Source organism: Rhinoderma darwinii, chromosome 3 (assembly GCF_050947455.1).
Source record: "Rhinoderma darwinii isolate aRhiDar2 chromosome 3, aRhiDar2.hap1, whole genome shotgun sequence".
In the NCBI taxonomy this organism is placed as follows: Eukaryota; Metazoa; Chordata; class Amphibia; order Anura; family Rhinodermatidae; genus Rhinoderma; species Rhinoderma darwinii.
Window position 1 is genome coordinate 158,822,306 of NC_134689.1, and position 12,790 is coordinate 158,835,095.

At 43.0% G+C, this 12,790-nt stretch overlaps 1 protein-coding gene across 3 annotated transcripts in view; it reads left to right on the plus strand.

Annotated features, from left to right (window-relative positions):
• Nucleotides 1-12,790, plus strand: part of TMEM19 (transmembrane protein 19) — a 67,239-nt gene that overhangs the window by 8,315 nt on the left and 46,134 nt on the right. For all 3 annotated transcript variants that reach the window (XR_012882388.1, XR_012882387.1, XM_075856958.1), the window contains exons 3-5: nt 392-505; nt 4,833-4,970; nt 6,330-6,584. Coding sequence is in view for 1 of the 3 variants with exons in the window: in XM_075856958.1 (XP_075713073.1) it covers nt 392-505; nt 4,833-4,970; nt 6,330-6,584 (507 nt within the window). In the remaining 2 variants the exon portion in view is untranslated. The remainder of the gene's footprint in view (nt 1-391; nt 506-4,832; nt 4,971-6,329; nt 6,585-12,790) is intronic.

The following is a 12,790-nucleotide window of genomic DNA, read 5'->3' on the forward strand; positions in this document are numbered from 1 at the left end:
AGTATATCCTATACTCCATCAGAACCTGTGAGTTAAGTGCCCCTATGATTTCTTGTTTTGATGGTGGCTCCGCATCCAGCCAGTGCTTTGCTAGGTGCCCACAGTTTAATGTATTTTATTATATAGTAGCCAGATATCCGTTACAAGCCAAAAAGTAATTTTGCATGCTGTGTGTTAAGATTCTGTCCACAAGTGCTGGGCTCAGCTGCAAGGTGCAGCCTAGTATCTGTATGGTAAGCTGCATGGATGTGCATGTGTAAACTCTGCTTCTGAGGTGTGAGAAGGCAACTAGTCATCCAGTGCTAGAGGTCCAAATATTACCTCTATAAATGTGTAACAGCAAACCTTACTAATGAAATGACTTTATGTATAAATATATTTATTTTACCAGGCACGCTGCGGCCCATATCTCCTTGGCGTTGGCTGTTTTCTGTAGTAATTCCTCTTATTGTTATATCCCGTGGCTTAAAAAAGAAGAGCTTAGATAGCAGTGGTGCTCTAGGAGGTATGTATTGGATATTTTATGCCTCATGTTTGAGATGGTTTATGATGTCTATCACAGCACATTTAGATTATATATTTATTTATTAGAAAGGGGGTGAGATATACTTCAAAACTGCCGTGTAAAGAATTGGTTTAAAGAGGCTCTGTCACCACATTATAAGTGCCCTATCTCCTATATAAGGAGATCGGCGCTGTAATGTAGGTGACAGTAATGATTTTTATTTAAAAAACCGATCTTTTTTCCCCAAGTTAGGAGCGATTTTGCTTTATGCTAATGAGCTTTCTTAATGCCCAAGTGGGCGTACTTTTACTTTCGACCAAGTGGGCGTTGTACAGAGGAGTGCATGACGCTGACCAATCAGCATCATGCACTCCTCTCCATTCATTTACACTGCACTAGCGATATAGTTATATCACTATGTGCAGCCTCATACACAAGCCCTAACATTACTACAGTGTCCTGATAATGAATACACATGACCATCCAGCCTGGACGTCATGTGTACTCAGAATCCTGACACTTCTGAATCTTTTTTGTGAGATTCCGGCAAGTGAAACCAAATCTTGCGAGATTACGGAGCTAAACGAGATTTGGTTTCACTTGCCGGAATCTCACAAAAAAAAGAGTCAGAAGTGTCAGGATTCTGAGTACACATGACGTCCAGGCTGGATGGTCATGTGTATTCATTATCAGGACACTGTAGTAATGTTAGGGCTTGTGTATGTAGCTGCACATAGTGATATAACTATATCGCTAGTGCAGTGTAAATGAATGGAGAGGAGTGCATGATGCCGATTGGTCAGCGTCATGCACTCCTCTGTACAACGCCCACTTGGTTGAAAGTAAAAGTACGCCCACTTGGGCATCAAGAAAGCTCATTAGCATAAACCAAAATCGCTCCCAACGTTGTGAAAATAGATCGTTTTTTTAAATAAAAAGCATTACTGTCGCCTACATTACAGCGCCGATCTCCTTATGTAGGAGATAGGGCACTTATAATGTGGTGACAGAGTCTCTTTAAGGCTACATTCAGACGAGTGTAGCTAACCTCGGATGTGAAGAACTGCAGTTTTTCACGTCCGAGGTGCACCCGTGCGGGACACGTAGTCACGGATCCCCCATAGACTAGAGTCTATGGTGGGATGCGTTACACGCAGGAAAATAGGACATCCTATTTTTTCACGGGCCCTTCACACGCTCTGTTGAAACAACGGTCGTGTGAACGGCCCCATTGAAATACACGAGTCTGTGTGACGGCTGTTGTTTTAACGGCCGTCACACAGACAAGATACACGCTCGTGTGAATGAGTCCTTAGTCATACTTTAACCCCTTAATGACCGCCGATTAGCCTTTTCACGGCAGTCATTAATTGGCTTTATTCTACAGCGCCGCTATTCCACGGCGCTGCGTTAGAATAAAGTAAACAGAGCAGGGAGCTGTCAAATCTCCCTGCTCTCAGCTGCCAGATGTAGCTGAGGGCTGGGGGCGTCCCTGCTCTGCCGAGTGAGATCGATATTAGTATCGATCTCACCCATTTAACCCTTCAGATGCGGTGCACAATAGCATGCACCGCATCTGAGTGGTTTTGGAGAGAGGGAGGGAGCTCCCTCTCATCCCACCGACACCCGGCGATGAGATCGCCGAGTGTCAGTGTCTCCGATGGCAGCCGGGGGCCTAATAAATGCCTCCAGGTCTGCCTGTAATGAATGCCTGCTAGGCTATGCCAGAGGCATGACCGAGCAGATACCTGTCCGTTTTAAGCGGACAGGCAGTAATACACTGCAATACAAAAGTATTGCAGTGTATTATAACAGTGATCGGAGGATCGCATAGTGAAGTCCCCTAGTAGGACAAGTAAAAAAGAAAGTTTAATAAAGTTAATAAAAAAAAATGAAAAACCCACTTTTTCCCCTTACAAAATGCTTTACTATTAAAAAAACACAATAAACCAAAAAAGTTACACATATTTGGTATCGCCGCGTCCGTAACGACCCCGACTATAAAGCACTTACATTATTTAACCCGCACGGTGAACTCTGTAAAAATAAAATAAAAAACAATGGAAAAAATTGCTGTTTTCTGTTAATCCTGACTTAAAAAAAATGTGATAAAAAGTGATCAAAAAGTCGCATCTACTCTCAAATGGTACCAATAAAAACTACAAGTCGTCCGGCAAAAAACAAGCCCTCATACAACTGCATCGGCGGAATAATAGAATAGTTATAGCTCTTCGAATGTGACAATGGAAAAACTTAAAAAATGGCTTGGTCACTAGGGCCCAGAATGCAAGAAGGGGGAAGGGGTTAAAGGCTAAGGACACCTTTTGAATGTTTTCCTTTTTTTTTTTTATTCCCCCATTCTACTGGTTTGGGGGTAAAAAACACTTCCCCAATAGGTTTTCATTAACCCCTTAATGACCGGGCAATTTTGCACGTTAATGACCAAGGATTATTTTTTGTTTTTTCATGGTCGCATTCCAAGAGTCGTAACTTTTTTTTATTCCGTCGACATAGCCGTATAAGGGCTTGTTTTTTGCGGGACGAGTTGTATTTTGTAATTGTACCATTTTTAGATGCTTATAATATATTGATTAACTTTTATTAACTTTATTTTAGGAGAGAATTGAAAATAAGCATCTATTCCAGCATTAATTTTCACGTTATAAATTTACGCCGTTTACTATGCAGCGTAAATAACATGTTAACTTTATTCTATGGGCCGGCACGATTACGGGGATACCAAATATGTAGAGGTTTTATATGTTTTTCCTACGTTTGCACAATAAAAACCCTTTTTAGAAAAAAATTACTTGTTTTTGCATCGTCGCGTTCCAAGAGCCGTAACGTTTTTATTTTTCCGTCTATGTGGTCGTACGTGGGCTTGATTTTTGCGGGACAATGTGTCGTTTTCATTAGTACTATTTTGGGGTACAAGACTTATAGATTAACTTTTATTTTATTTTTTATGGGGCAAATGGGAGAAAAGAGAGAATTTTGCCGTTGTGTTTTGCGTTTTCTTTGGACGCCGTTCATCCGGCGGTTTAATTAATGTGTTCATTTTATTGGTCAAGTTGTTACGATCGCGGGGATACCATATATGTGTATGTGTGATTTGTTTTGACAGTTTTACTAAATAATTTGACTTTGACTGTAATTTTTTTTTTTTTTTTTAACCAACTTTATTTAACTGACTTTTTTTTTTTAAAGTCCCATCAGGACACTTCACTATGCGATCTGTTGACCGCATATATAATGCTTTGGTATACTTTGTATACCAAAGCATTATTGCCTGTCAGTGTAAAACTGACAGGCAACCTATTAGGTCATGCCTCTGGCATCGCCTAACAGGCAGATGCTGAAGACAGACCTGGGGGTCTTTGTTAGAACCCGGCTGCCATGGAAACCCGGCTCCCTCCCTCTGTCAAACACATTAAATGCCGCTGTCACTATTGACAGCGGCATTTAATGGGTTAAACTGCCGGAATCGGAGCGCGCTTCGATTCCGGCATTTGCAGCAGGAGCCAGGCTGTGTATAACAGCCGTGCTCCTGCCGCTGATCGCGTGGGTACGCTGTCAGTACCCGCGCGATCACAGGACTGATATATCCGTCCTCCTGCGCGAACTAGCAGCTGCTGAGGACGGATATATCCGTCCTTCGGCGTTAAGGAGTTAAAATAGTTTCTAATGTTTTGCTTGTGCAACCTGCATGTTTTCACATTCTAAACCTTCTTAATTGGCTGTGGATGATCATTTAAAAATTGGGCTCTATTGACTTGTCATATAGGCCTTGTATGACCATATGTTTCTTGTTACGTAACTTTTTTGAGTTTTTTTCATATATTTCTAGTTAGTTTTAAAGTTCCTGTTAGGGCCTGTTCACATCACCATTCATTTCCGTTTCGGGGTTCCGTCGGGTGAACCCCACAACGGAAAGTGAAACTGACAGCACAGCTTCTGTTTCAGTCACCATTGATGTCAATGGTGACGGAAACATCGCTAATGCTTTCCGTTCGTCACCATTCCGTCTGGTTTCCGGTTTTCCGACTGAATCAATAGCGTAGTCGACTGCGTTATTGATTCCGTCGGAAAACCGGAAACCAGACGGAATGGTGACGAACGGAAAGCATTAGCGATGTTTCCGTCACCATTGAGATCAATGGTGACTGAAACGAAAGCTGTGCTGTAAGTTTCACTTTCCGTTGCGGGGTTCACCTGACGGAACCCCGGAACGCAAATGAACGGTGATGTGAACAGGCCCTTATACATTGATCTCGCTCAGGCTAGGTATGTAAATACTAATATGTCATTTAACTTGTCATTTTTACAGGACTGCTGGTCGGGTTTCTCTTGACAGTTGCTAATTACAGCTTTGTCTCAGCTCTTCTTATGTTCTTTTTTACATCATCAAAACTCACAAAATGGAAAGGAGAATTGAAGAAGAAATTTGACTCTGAATACAAAGAAGGTAACGTTTAAGCATATTTAAAGGGGTTTTCCAGTCCCATCAATAGGTGATTGGTCGGGGTCCGTAGTGGCGATTCTCAGTGTTTACAACCTATTCCCATTGAAGTGAATGGGAGAAGGCTGTCATACTGTGAACCGCCACTACTGCTGTATCGGTGATTCACAATATGAGCAGTGACCGGAATGAAAGGGAAGCAGCGGTCGTACGAGCGCTGAGGCCCCCTTCAAAACAGCTGATTGGCGGGGGTCCCGGCAGTTGAACCCCAACCCATCAGCTATTGATGGCCTATCCTGAGGATAGGCCATCAATTTTTAAGGACTGGAGAACCCATTTAAAGCAATGCCTATGGTGTTATATTATATAAAATTTCCGCGCACATTATACAGCATGCTATGTACAGCTACGGTAAGCCCTACGCATTCTGATAGGTAGTGTTGTCTTGGCATCTGCCAAACCGGATTCTTACATTAGATAATGAAACCTGATTCATCACTCCATAAACACGTCTCCATTACTCCAGAGTCAAGTGGCGGCATGCTTTACTCTAACTGATAGTGTTGTGTGCAGCTGTTTAGCTATAAAAACCGATTCATGCAGCTCCTGGCACCGAGCTTATGCCACTTCCAGAGGCAGTTTGGAACTCTGTAATAAGTGATCAGCCACGATAGGTTTTTACATGCCACGTGTTTCAGCACTCAGTGGCTTATCTCGGTGTGTAGTCTATTGCTTTGCGGCTGATCTGTTACTCCTAGATTCCTCAACATCAAAATAATAGCATTTAAAGTTGACCAGGGCAGATTTGTCAGATCAGAAATTTCACAAATTGACTTGTTGCATCCTATGACAGTGCCAAGTTTAAAGTCATTGAGCTCTCAAGTACGACCCATGCTACTACTAGCAATGTTTGGCTATGGCGATTGCATGTCTGTGTGCTTTATTTTATGCACCTGTTTGCAACGGATGTGACTGAAACACCTGAAGTCAATAATTAGTATTAACAGCCAATCTGAGTACAGAGAGCTTGAGGGTAAAACCATGCTTTCTTCATAGTTGAAGTCTAGCCAACCGTATTAGGCTGTCTATGCGCTGCAGATTTTTTCCGTCGCAGCATTAAAAGTGTTCAATGGCAGAGATTAGTGGTTTATCTGCTGTTAGAGTAGGGTTGTGGCTGTGCATTAGTCGTTGCCCCGCTCCTGATTTCATGGGCACACTTGCAGTGCCAGATTACTTAGCATGACAAATATGTTCGTCATGATGTGGCAACTCCCTGCTTTGATGTACAATTGTTTTTTAAATGCTGACTATATTTAGGCAATGTCTGATTATATTCATAAAATAACACAGGCATTTATTTTTCAGGTGGACAGAGGAACTGGGTGCAGGTGTTTTGCAATGGGGGTGTACCAGCAGAATTGGCTTTGCTGTACATGGTGGAAAATGGTCCTGGAGAAATATCAATTGACTTTTCCAAGGAATATACTGCCTCCTGGATGTGTCTGTCACTTCTTGGGGCCCTTGCTTGCTCAGCAGGAGATACATGGGCTTCAGAGATTGCACCAGTCCTCAGTAAAAGTTCTCCTCGATTGATAACCACTTGGGAGAAGGTCCCTGTAGGTAAGAAAAAGTTTAATGTGCCACATTTGATATGTTTGCATGCGTGTATGTATGTAATCTACTTAATCTGCTAATTTATCTAAGTAAAAACAATCCCAATCGTAATAACCGGGAGAGCCTCCATCTTGTCTCCATGTGAGTACGGCAGGTACAATGCTGATAAGTAGCCTTACAGGAATACTAAACATACAAATGAATGATCAACGTAAACAGGAGATAATCTTGTCCTCCATATTCCCTAGTATGCATATATTTCTGCATGTTCCTAAAACGAACAGTTTTTTTTATAGAAATTATGCAAAGAACACCGGTGTTAAAGGGGTTGTCTGGGATTAAAAAAATATATTTTTTTTCCCCCAGGAAAACAATCCCACTCTTGTCCATGGGTAGTGTCTAGTATTGCAGCTCAGCCCAATTCAAGTACCAGACACCGTGCCCATGGATAGACGTGGTGCTGTTTCTGGGGTGGGGGGGGGGGGGAATGCAGACCCTTTCTTCTAATCCTCGATAATACCTTTTACTTTCCTACAGATATCTTCCATTTTTGGCTGGCAGAAGTCCGAGGGGGTGGAGCTAAATGTTCTTAGTCTCCTATTGCCAGACACAGAACTGTGAAAAGGGGCAGGGGAAATGGTTTGTCTCCTGGGACACATAAATAAGAATTTTTTATATGTTTCCATTTTAATCACAATATAAAGCAAAATAGGATCAAAAGAATGGTGGATATTAACCCTTTTGCTGCTGAGACAATTTCTCATACGTATCATTGGAGGATCAGACCATGGGGTATAGACTCTGCCACTAGGAGGCTGACACTAAGAAAGTTAGCTACTCCTGCTAAGGTTATACCCTATCTACTGGCACTGAGCTAATCTGTTTTAACTTAGTGTCTGTAGAAGGCAGACACACGTCCTCATTTGCGGCTTATAGTCCCCCGCGACTCAAAATGATCTGCCCCTCATTTCAAGAAATTTGCGTAGAGGCAGGGCGTTCTAGATCTTCACCCTATAGGTCTGCCTCAGGGTCTCCCATGAACCTGACCGCATTAAACGCCAGTGCCCCCTTTTAGTATATTACCTCTTCTACAGGAGCGGTTGTTTTCCTCAGGTAAAAATTCCCTCTTTGTGTAGTATTCTTTATCAGATTTGGAAGAGAGATTTAGAAAAATGCGGATTTTCACTCTGGCGCAACCTACGTAGGTATTGATCGTTTCTACTCAGTCGGAGGACAGGTGAGTAAAAAGTAAGACTTTATTTTTGTACAAAATACAACAAAAAGTTTCGAGATCGAACAGATCTCTTCCTCAGGCAATTTACGAATGATTGTATTTTTCCATCACTTGCAATTTCAAACCTCCCCCTTTTTCTAAATCACATTTTTATATGCCTTTTTCTATATGATATTTTAGTATCCGAACATTCGTTATGATGTCTATTTTAACATATATTATATACGTTTTAAATGCTAATAACTCCCACTTTATTTTAACATTTCTATTGCAACATAGCAACTTTTTGTTTTTTAAAAAGACCTCACTATTCACTGTTTACATATATACCTTTCTACTGATGACTTGACCTGTCAGTGCTGACCCGGTAGTCGTTCTTGAGCCGACTCCCTTCCTGTTGACATATAGCAGAGTCTGTGTTAATTACAATCATTCGTACATTGCCTGAGGAAGAGATCTGTTTGATGTCAAAACTTTTTGTTGTATTTTGTACAAAAATAAAGTCTTACTTTTTACTCACCTGTCCTCCGACTGAGTAGAAACGATCAATATCTACGTAGGTTGCACCAGAGGGAAAATCCACATTTTTCTAAATCTCTCTTCCAAATTGTTACATCGAGACCGTTCCTTGGTTCTCGAACCGGATATCCGGCTGCACCGTTCTTCAAGTCCTCATTATCATCAAGGACTATTGTTTCATATGACTGTGGATGTTATGCTCGCAGCATAACTCCCCAAGGTGAGCATTACCTAGTCATCTTATGCCTGACATACTTTTTTCTACAGTTTCATGCACTATGTGCGCTTTAGCTTTTTCCTTATTTACCGTATATTAGATTTGGAGCATTCCTCAAAAATGGGGAGATATGACGGACAGCTTTATCCTGGTAGTCCATTATGCTTTAAAAGTTAAAGATACAGAGACCTCTGTCCCTCTAGAAGAGGTGTCCTTTCAGCCCCCCCCCCCCCTAAACACTTTAGTAACCATTCTGCGTTTAAGGAGGTCCTAATTAGGGAATGGAGGAACCCTGACAAACCTTTTTCAAAAATGTAACCGTCTGGACATTCTTTACCCTTTCCCTGATGACCTTGTGTCAAAATGGGCTTCTCTCCCTACTGGGTCTCGACTTTCTAAGTCTGCCGCTCTTCCCCTTGCAGATGCAGTTGCCCTAAAAGATCTCATGAGCAGACGCAGAGGGGCCCTAGACTTAGTCTTTGCATCTACTTGGATCTCCAAGGCCATATCCGCATGGGCTAAACCACTCAGGCGGGGAATCCTCAATGGGGCTCCGGTAGAGGACCTTGCTAACCAGATTGCCCACGCTGGCAAATGTTTCTGTTCACTTTCCATGGAATAGTCTAGGTGTTCTTCAAGCCGCTGCCAATATTGTAGCTATTTCCAATTTTTTTTTCTACCTGAAAACCTGGCGTGCGGACATGGCGTTAAATAAAAAAAATTTAAAAAAAAGTCTCCCACTGGTCTCCTCTTCATAGGTAGGCTAGATGAAATTATGGCTGAGGCTACGAGTGGTAAGAGTTCTCCTCTTCCACAGTCCAAATCCAGATTGTAAATGCCAGACTGTAAGACGTTGCCTTTTCAGACCTCCTGGCAATTCTTGACCTCCTGTCAGGAGAGAGTGTCTTCTTTCCAGGATAAGAGGAGACTATTCTTTAAGCCCTGTACCACTTGGCAACTCCAGCCTGGTAGCAGCTTGTCCAAGCCTGGGACAAACAAACCCTCCACTACCTGATGGGGTGCTCTCATCTGAGTATCCCGCTGGGGTGAGAGAACACCTTCTATTCCAGAACGAGTTTCTCTCTCTCTCAGGGGTCAGGGAGGTTGTATCGGCAGGGTACAAAATACTATTTCCCTGTGATCGTTTCTTCCAGTCCCATCCTCCCCGATCTGCCTCTCTCAGGTGTAGCCCTAGCCTTGCGCTCCCTGCTAGACCAGGGTGATATTGTACCAGTTCCCCTTTGAGAGTTTCACAGGTTTTTACTTCAACCTGTTCGTAGTGGCAAATATGGAAGATTGTGTTCGCCCAATCCTGAACCATGGAACGGAATCTCTTTGATCAGTCATTGCATCGATTAAAACCTGACTAGTCTTATTAATCAGTGGTCATTCATGACGTCCCTATCCCCTCCCCGATCAACGGTTCCTCACTCTGAGCATTTTTAGTGTATCACCCTTCCATGTTGTCTGCGGCTCTCCCAGTATTTACCAAGGTAATCGTAGCTGTCGTGGCACTTGTTCCCTTATTTGGCCCCATCCACCATCAAAAATATAGTGACAGATTAGACTAGACTAAGCCTGCCAATCTGGAGTCCGGGTTCTCCAACCGCTCCTCTTCTCACACTGGTTTTGGGTCCTGGGCAGAATGTTGGTGGCCCTAGAGGTGTTTACGTTCACCTAATTTCACTCCAGACCCTTGCAGCCATACTGTCTAGCTGGCACTGCGGTCTCTGTATCAGTCCTTACATCTGTCAGGACTGGTTCCCTGGTCGCTGTCTTGGTGGCTCCACCCTCCCTTCATTTTCCAGTTTGGCTCCATGTCGGTTCAATCGCTGCTCCTCACCATGGATGCCAGTCTCCTAAACTGGAGGATGGAGTATTTCCCTCTCATGTGGATGATGGAACACACAGGAGACTCGATTGCCCATCAACATACTAGAGTTTAGCGCAATCTTCCACTATTTAACTCATTGGCAACATCTCCTTGGGGAACACCCATTCCTGGTACAGATGGACAGTGGCTTTGTTGTCGCACACATCAATCCCCAAGTCTACACACAGCAAGGCATGAAAGAAGTATCCCGAATTCTCTCATCGGCGGAGCTTTAGGTTTCAGCAATCTCGATCCACATCCTTGGAGTAAAGAACTGGGTGGCCAACTATCTAAGTCAGAACAGACAGATCCCATGGAATGATCTCTTCAATCTGACGTATTTGCTCAAATCTGCCACCAATGGAGTCATGTCTGCATCATAAGGTACAGCAACTCGTTGCGATTCTCTGGCCGTTGTGACCAATGCCTTTTTTTATTCCCGTGACCTCTGTTCTCCCTTTCTAACAGTTTCTGCGGTCAAAGGTCGTGAAAGGGCACCCAGTGATTCAAGTGGCTCTGTATTGGCCAAGGCGCCCCTGGTATGCGGACGTAGTCCACTTGGGATTACTCTTAGTTCCTGGAATGGTCAGGTTTCTGCCCTTTCCATCCTCTCTCAGCGACTTTTGACCTCAAAACCTCATGTGAAAACATTCGTTTATGGGGATTGCACATGCGACCCTCTTCATATAGGTCCCCGTTGTTGCCTTGAGATTTGAATTTGTTATTGGACACACTCCAACTTCCTCCCTTTTAAACTTATGAGGGATGTTTTAGTGAGTCTTCTATTCTGTATTGTGGAGTTTTTAGTCATGGTGACCTCCCAGGCAAGTGTCCTGAGCTAGCAGCTCTTTCTGATCACTCACCACTCTAAATTCTCCACCAACACAAGGCCTTCCACCTTAACGAGGAGATCGTGTTACCTGTCTTCTGTCCCTCTCATTAATGGTAATGGTCTCTTCACAACCCGTACGTGGTGCAGGCTATCCTCTTGTACCTTCATGTTGCTTCTTCCTACCGGTAATCTGACTGCCTATTTGTCATCCTGATCAGTCGACGTAGTAGCCTCCAAGTCAACCATAGCAAGTAGAATCTGCTCGGGTTTTTGTGAAGCCTATCATGCAAAAGTGATTGATTTCCCTTCTGGATTAGAGCTCTCTAACTTGGCACCCAGTGCTTCTAGGGCTCTGGTGCAGAAAGTTTGCAAAACTGCTTCATGATATTCCAGTCACACCTTCTCCGGATTTTACGAGGTGGACACTTTTTGCATCAGTTGATGCTGACCTTGGTTACAAGGTTCTGCAAGCTGTAAAAACAGAACAAAAGCTATGCAATCCAGATGTTGGTAAACGTTTGAGTTGATAAATGGCCTGCTTAGGCGCACGAGAGAGTACATATCCTTAGTAATGCCTAGTCTCCTAGGTAATAGGCGCTGTCACACTGATAATGCTAGTGAAAATTGTGTCCCAAATTGTTTATTTTTTTGAAGTTATGAACTTTTTTCTAAATATGCAAATGAGGCTATACTAGAAAAGGGGCTGTCAACCGCAGCGATTCTGCTGAGGTGGAGCCACGTCACAGCCTTTGACGCTGTCCTATCCACATGAATCTGCTTCGCAGTGTGAGCGACTGAGGCTGGAGGGAAGGGGGATCACTTCAAATAGCCATATTTCTGGCTGTGGACCACCTAGAAAATTGGTTCTGGTGGCATATGAAAGATAAGATTCGCAGTTCTAGCCGTGAAACAACTGGAGGTATCACCAGTTGGGAATGGAAGCTGTATGCTATATGATCATGCTATGTTGCTGGAAAGAGGAGAACTGTATGACGCTGATCGGGCGGTGTAATGTTTTCTGTAAGACGCTGTTCAGAGTGAAAAGAGCGAGTAACCCCCCATTTGGCAAGTATGGCCAAATTTGCATATTTTTCAAATAATAAACTAAACTTTAAAAAAAAAAAAATAATAATAATACACTGTAGTTATCAGCATCATAGCGCCTTTTAGATTTAGTTAGGAGATATGGCATTAATAAACTAGTGACCGATCCTCCTCCGCTTGTTTTTTACATGGAGCACAAAAGAAAAATAAAGCAAAATACAATTGTCAAATCCTTTTCAGAACATAACAAAATGTATACAAGTACCTGGATACCTTGGATAGTAAAAGTCAAGCGATGTGAACTTACAATCAATAAGCAGTATCTATAAACCGCAAAATAATGAAACCGTTATTTTAAGATCAGGGGGAGAAGGTGGGGACATGGGGGGTAGCGAATGAAGGATGTGGAGCCAGGGTCATGTCCACAATCAAGAAATATGACAAGCATCTGTCCTGAAGAGACACGTGTACATAGTACATCAGAGGGTCAAAC